The sequence below is a fragment of the Eimeria maxima genome, genomic scaffold (genome assembly GCF_000499605.1).
Source record: "Eimeria maxima Weybridge genomic scaffold, Emw_scaff614, whole genome shotgun sequence".
In the NCBI taxonomy this organism is placed as follows: domain Eukaryota; phylum Apicomplexa; class Conoidasida; order Eucoccidiorida; family Eimeriidae; genus Eimeria; species Eimeria maxima.
Window position 1 is genome coordinate 1 of NW_013566643.1, and position 6,781 is coordinate 6,781.

Sequence of the window (6,781 nt, forward strand, 5' to 3'; positions counted from 1 at the left end):
GGGGGGGAGGGGGGGGCTTGTCGTGTGTAGATCATCTATGTAGCCACCGGATGTGTAAGACCGGCTACGAATAGAATCAAGGTAGACAATACTATGCTCGAAAACAAAAGGTACTTCCTGGTCGATCCTTCTGCGTCTAAGTCCCTCGAGGTTCACACGTGGTGTGTGTTTTCACGTCTCGGCTAGTGGGGGGGTACCGCCTGCAGTAAGTGTGAAGTATTGTGTTTTTACCTGGAGAGTTGCGTGAAACAGACCCCGGGATAGATGCAGTATGGAAAAAAAACAGCAACAGTTTTTATTTTGAGCAGTGGATAAAAGTGTAAACCACAAGAGTGTGGGCTGCCGTAGCCAGTTCCTCGTCCTCCCCAGCCCCTTGTACTAGTGAGACCCGTTCACTCACGCCGCTTTACCCGAATAGACGCCTGCATCCTTGACTTCTTCGTCTTTTTTGCTTGAGTATAGGCGCAGCAAGCAACCCATGCTGCGTTGTCCTACGGGACTACACACCCACTTTGCCCCTCTTCCCTTTTCCTGGCTGTTCATCGGCTTCCTCTCTGTTGGCCTCCCCTGTGGAGCTTCACTGGAGGTCTTTCTGTTGCAACAAACAAGCATCCGTGTGGCGGCTAGTTGAAGCCGTGCCGTCTTCAGGTTGCAACTCCTTGCTTCCGTCTACCAGCATCTCAGCACAGCAGCAACAGCAGCAGCAGCAGCGCCCAACCCTGCTCAAACAGTTGCGGCTGTGCTGTTGCCTTCCGACCCTGGGCAGCCCATCTTCCCTAGTTTATTGCATTTCTGGCTGCAGCTGACAGTGTGGTTTGGAGAGGCTGTTATGCCGTCGACGAGTGGAAGCCTTTCTCGTCTTAACCCAGGCAGTGGATTTGCCTCTCCCGTTGCATCGGACGGCTCTTCGCCTGGCTGCAGGTGAGACTTCCGGGTTTTTTTCTTGCCTTCAGGCCGCTAGAGCCTGGCTCCCTATACCTCGCTGAAGGCTTGTGTGCCATTGGTGCGCCGGGACTGCGTGCGCCGCGGAATTTAAAGCGCATTTCATTCCTCTGTTGCACCATCTACACGACTGCCTCCAATGAAAGAAGAGGGAGGTCACATAGCTGCCTCCCTCTCTGCAGCTGCCTCTAGCAGCCCAAGTGCGAGTCAAGAGAATGACCAGGCTCAGGCAAACTCGGCGGTTGATCCTAGCGGGTTCATTTCCACGAAGCCCCAGAATGGCATGCATGCACGACAATATGCAGCAGGCTGCGGTGGCCGGCGCAGAGGAGGGGGAGGCGGGGTCAGAGGCACTTTCCTTAGGGGTCGCAGCAAGAACAGACCTTCCCAAGGAGTTGGTAGTGGTGCCTCGGGTGCTGCCCTCTGCAGCAAATTCGTATCACCAGAGGCCGTCCTCAGTGCTGCACGTCAGGTGAAGGACTCTCTCCCCCAGCTTTCTCCCGAGCTCCTTACAAGCCTAAAGGCTAGGGGCCTAGAACCTTGTACACTTAAGGAGGTGCTGGAGGAGAGAGGCATAGACTGGGCAGCTACCCAGGTTCGCAGCAGTCCACACAACTACGCAGCCCAATATCCACTTCCCCCTCTTTTTATCCGCTCCTCCATCGGAGGATTCTAGGGTGATGGTTGCCTTGCTGTAGTGGTGAACATCGAATTTGGGCTCGTCCCTTAGCTATTCGCCGGTTTGTTAAATTGCCAGGACTTGCTCATGATGCGTGCTTAGGTGCGGGATGATCGGGCAGAGTCGGAACATGCGCGACTTCTGGAAGCTTTTCAGCGACAGTGTGAGGGTTGGGGGAATAACCGAGAGGGCTGGGTCCACAGCAAGTGGCACAGCGTTATTGTCTGCCCTGATTTCAAACGCGGTGGCCTCCAGGTGGGTGTCGGTCAATGTGTAAGTCGTGGGCCCGTGACGTATGCATGCAGGTGCATGCCTATTTGTCTCCACTTCTTGACAGTTGTGTATATTTTGTATTGTTGAATAACCTGTGTTCTTCAATCCTACATTCGGAAGCCACACCAATTTTGATGAGCATTCCAGTGTCTGTGTATCGCGTGCTCATTTGTTCCTATTCGTGCATGGATTAGTCTTGGTAGTGCAGGTTGCGTTGACTTGCGTTGTGTTTCCTGTAATGCTGGGTTTCTGCTTCAGGTATCTCGGTCTTCCATGCGGGATATGTGGAATAGTATCATGTCGGTGGTGCATGGGTTCGTAGACCCAGACCTCGTGGTATGCAGGGTCACCGACCCCACTCATCCCGTGCGCTTCGCAACTCCTCCAGGCGAGAGCTGCTACACCGTCGTGTACGCTGGGAAGGAGCCGATAAGGGCCTCAAAGGAGAGAAGAATACTTGGGGAATACACGGGGCATGTCCGCGCCGGAAGCACAAACAAACAAAGGTACTTCACCGATTGTCTGCCCCGACTTGTGCGTGTTTTGAGTTGTAAATGGTACCATGAGGGGCTATTGTCGGCACAGCCGCATAATTTGACGTTTTCGTATCTGCAGATTTGAGTACGTCTTTGACCTGTCATTCTGCGCGTTGGCCTGGCGCGCGGCGGAGGAATTCGAGAAGGATAGTGACTCTTCCGGGGACGAGGGACCCTCTACTACAGATAATGCCGCATCCCCAGTCTCCGTTGAGTCGTCGGGGTCGGGGAAGAAGAATGGGGTAAAAGAGGACGATGGAGACACCGCGAATAATGAAGGCGTGCGCAGAGTACAAGTTACAGGTGCGACGCATGGGAGAGTAGGTTTGCCTAGTGAGCTAGGGAGACCGTGTATAATGCCTTGAAGTTCCTATTCCATAAAGGAGCAGGAGCTGGCAGCGGTCCGCGTCTTTGGGGAATTGGAAGGGGTGCCGCAGTTTTTGCCTGAACTAATGCACAGCTCGCATTGTCCGAAGGGATGTTTGTTTGTTGGTTTTAAGGCTCTTCAAATATCGAACGGGTGGCGCTCCCTGTGCGCGGAGAGTTGGTATTGGATTCTCATGATGCATGCAACCAAATGTCGCTTGTCAATCATTACGGTATGTTTTGTCACACGCCCTTTGTTCCGTCGCGTCCGATTGCTTCTACGTAGGTGCAGGCGGCTGCCAGCAGTATTTACACTGTCTACGCTGTGAGCTTGGTGAATTGCCTGAGTAATTTTGCTCTAAGGCACAGTTTCATGTTCTGCCACCTCTTCAGGCACCATTGGATTGCTGGGCGAGAAAATATGCCACTGCAACACAGAATGGCAACAGGTGTTTGTGGACGGCTGGCCCCACATCGTTCTCACAACGATACCAGGAGTTGCAATAGAACCAGGTGCATTCCTACACAATTCACTGCACGTTGATTTGACATCCAGCATTCTTTGGTTTAAATGCAGGCACGCAAGATCAATCCATACAGGGAAGGCAGCACCATCACGCCATTTCGCTTTCTAACCACCAGCTTGTGAAATGTTGATGCAGTTGGCCAGTGCTAATTTTGCTGTTGCTGCAGGGGAAGAAGTGCTGGCTGACTTCGGTTATGACTGGTTTAATAGGGTGCAAGATGCCTCCCATAAGGCGATAGCCCGCGAGCTTCTCGACTATCGAATTGGCGCTAAAGCCGGCGCCTGTCAGGTGTGATGCTTTCATCTACGGCTGCTCACATGGATACTGTGTTGTATTATTGAGTGCAGTTATCTCACTGGCCCTCCTTGCATGTTGTGGTATTCAATGTGCGACAGACGCTGGCGCCGGCACGGAACGCAGAGTGCTTAGTGCGGGACAACGACGTGGCGTTGCAGACTCGAGCCCGGATGGGTGAAGTGTGCCCGTACTGCCACTCAGACGAAATACCTTTAGTATCAAGCACCTCCGCGAAGCATTCTGTGAAGGTTGTAGGCGCTGGCGGCAAGCCGGCAGCTGGGAAGCCGCAGAAGCCGCAAAACCAAGGGCAACAGAAGACTGAGGCAACAGATGTGACAGGGTATGGGCAGACACCGTGTACCTGGGGTGAACAGGTCGTGCACTGCGACGGATGCGACAGACCCTGCCATCTCCGTTGCATCTTCGGGGTCCATGGCGCTGACCGGCATCAGGACGCGCAACAGCAGGAGCAGCTGCAGCCAGAGCAAGCTACACGGAATAAGAATCCACAGCAACGAGACCCACAAAATCCCCAGAAGGAGCAAGAGCCGCCTCAGGAGCAGTGGCAGGATGGACAGCAGCAGCCAGATGGGGTGCTAAAACATGAGCAACCTGTGCACATTGACACGTCTGCATCTATTCAAGATCCTCGCAGCCCCCTCAGCCCTTCAGGAGGATTGAGTGATGCCTCTGTTGGGACAACAAAAGCAACAGAGCCTGGCCCAAAATTCGGTGTTGTAAGTGGCGGGGAGACAGTCGATGACGTATACCGGTGGTTTGTTGAGGGGGACTGCAAGTGGTTTTGCTGCGTTTGCCGGCTGCAGTGGGAACGAATGGCCACCGCCATGAATTTCTCAGTGGACTGGCAAGCCCGTAAGGTCCTTGGTGAGGGAAACCCGCTGCTTCTACCGTGCGCAGGCGACCCAGGGGCGAGATGTATGGTGATGTCAGAAGCCCAGAAAACACACGCGGAGCAGGCCAACACCCGATACGCTTCGTACGGCTCAAGTAATCAAGATGCGGCTGCTGCAGGTGGCGCGAAACGCAGAGGGTGCGGCAGAGGGACTGGGCTGCGGGCTCATTCCAAGAGACCGAGGAAGGCCGCTACGGAGTCTCCGTCCCCTCACTTTCACAGCAGGTCCGAGGGTGTTATTGGTGCAGGCACACAGCACGAATGCCACCAGGAAAGCTCGTTTTCACCCACAAAGGGAGGGCATGACTCTCGGCTGGAAACGGGGGGATCGGTAGCCCCAGGCAGGAACGCTGATTTAAGCGATCATGCAGCAGGGGCAGCATCCGGTGCTGCAGCACCATACTTTGTAGAGGGTGAACCTCCTCCCTCTGATGCACCTAAGAGTACTGGCGAAACCGGTGAATCCTTGTCAAGCTGTCAAGAGGATTCCAAGGTGGCATTGCCGAGTGAAAAGCTCACGAGAGGAAACTCCTTACCGGAAAGCCAGAAGCCGCCCGAATATCCTGTAGAGCAATGCGATGGAAGATCGGGGATTGTGAAGGGTGACGCGGGAGCTGCGCGATCTCTTCGAACTGTTGGGACCAGTCGGTCGTTGGGATGCAAAGGAAGCAGCGACGACGCACAGCGGAATGCAGAACCAACATGTTCTAGGGGCAGTGACAGGGATGGCGGTGTTTACAAGAAACATACTAACGGTGTGGTGATTGAGGAAGCAATGCGCGTATACAGTAACAGTAGCGACAAGAGGCGAAACAGCAAAATGCAGCCTTGCCCCGTGGCGCTGACCCCTGATGAGTGTTCAAGCGAAGAGTTGCTGGGTTGCAGGACGGATATGCTGGTAGAACCCCGTGCGCTTTTGGGCTCTCTGCAGCCGTGTGTGCATTGCTACAAGTTGTACGGGGCGAAGGCAAGTGTAGAGGTCTGCAGGCTAACCAAGAGACATTTGGCATCTAATTGGGATCATCCGCACTTTGTTTCTCCTGCACAGATTCAGGATGCACTTCTCACGTGCTTTCAAGACGCCCTGCTGACAGTGCAGAGAGAGCATCAACAGAAACTGCAGAGACTTTTCGACAACATGAGCCCACTGCAGAGGGGGGTCAACATGAACTCCCTTATGACCGGAAACAGGCAGTCAAGGATCCATGAGAACGCTGCTCGCCGCAGCGCAGAGAACATGCAGAAGCCGCAAGTTCATGAAACAGAGACAGTGTGGAAGGGGAGCATTCCGTTGCTAAGTGTCACATTGGGAAAGACAAGAGTGGACTACCAGTTTCCGGATGGCCCTTCAAAGAAGAAGTGGTATTATGGAGTCGTGAGCAACTATCAAGCAATTTCCAGCAAGGTTGGAGATGGTGATACGGAAGGAAGTGGCGAGGGTAGCAAAGAAGACGAAAAGGAGAAGAAAATTACGTATTATACCAATCAGTTCCGAATAGATTACAATGACGGAGATTTCCAAACTGTGCCTCCCCACGAACTGATTGAAATGCTTATCGAGACGGGACCTGGCAGCAAACTAGACGGTCGGAAAGCTATAACAACAACTCCTCTAATCAAAATGCTCTCCCCAGAACTTAAACGGGCCAACCGCCAAGTTAACCAGCTTGTCCGCGAGACCAACAAGAAAGGTTGCGCAGCGGACACGGACTCAGATGACGAATAATATCTGTCTCCGTGTTATTAGTCCCTTGTTTCTTTGTTGAGCATGTAGGCAGCGCAAATGGCATACCTAGAACCGAAACATCAAACGTTTGAACGTTCCATTGCCGGGGTGCAATGGCAATTTAGCGACTTTGAGTCCTTGTAAGCTGCTCATTTTGTTTCCTGGAACTGTACTTAGTCAGTGCAACCCATCGTCGCGTTTGTAATCTTGTTTCTCGATGATGGCTCAGGGAAGGAGCGCGCAGCTTGTGGCTGGGAGGCGGTGCATGCAGCGTATGTATTTGGCCTACCCCCGGCCTGACCCATTGGGTTAGCGCCAGGAGGGAGTATCGCTACTTCTAGCATATGCATCGATGCGTTTTGGTGCTTTGGATACCACCTGCCTTGCTAAAGGGTGTGACGTTTTGGTGGCATCCACTTGCTACGACAAACGGAGGGGCGGATTTCTCATGTTGTGAAGTGGTTGTAGCGTTTCTGGGGAAGCCCCCACCGTGGTTACAATTATAGCACCCACACATGGGAG

General features: G+C 53.4%; 1 protein-coding gene across 1 annotated transcript; it reads left to right on the forward strand.

Annotated features, from left to right (window-relative positions):
* Positions 1–1,081: 1,081 nt before the first annotated feature.
* EMWEY_00039000 (chypothetical protein, conserved, putative) lies at positions 1,082–6,259 on the forward strand (the record flags this gene model as incomplete). Its single annotated transcript, XM_013482425.1, has 8 exons — positions 1,082–1,537; positions 1,724–1,876; positions 2,153–2,400; positions 2,510–2,733; positions 2,931–3,029; positions 3,190–3,309; positions 3,490–3,611; positions 3,719–6,259. 8 exons carry the CDS (start codon positions 1,082–1,084, stop codon positions 6,257–6,259), a joined length of 3,963 nt encoding a protein of 1,320 aa, XP_013337879.1.
* Between the last annotated feature and the right edge of the window lie 522 nt (positions 6,260–6,781).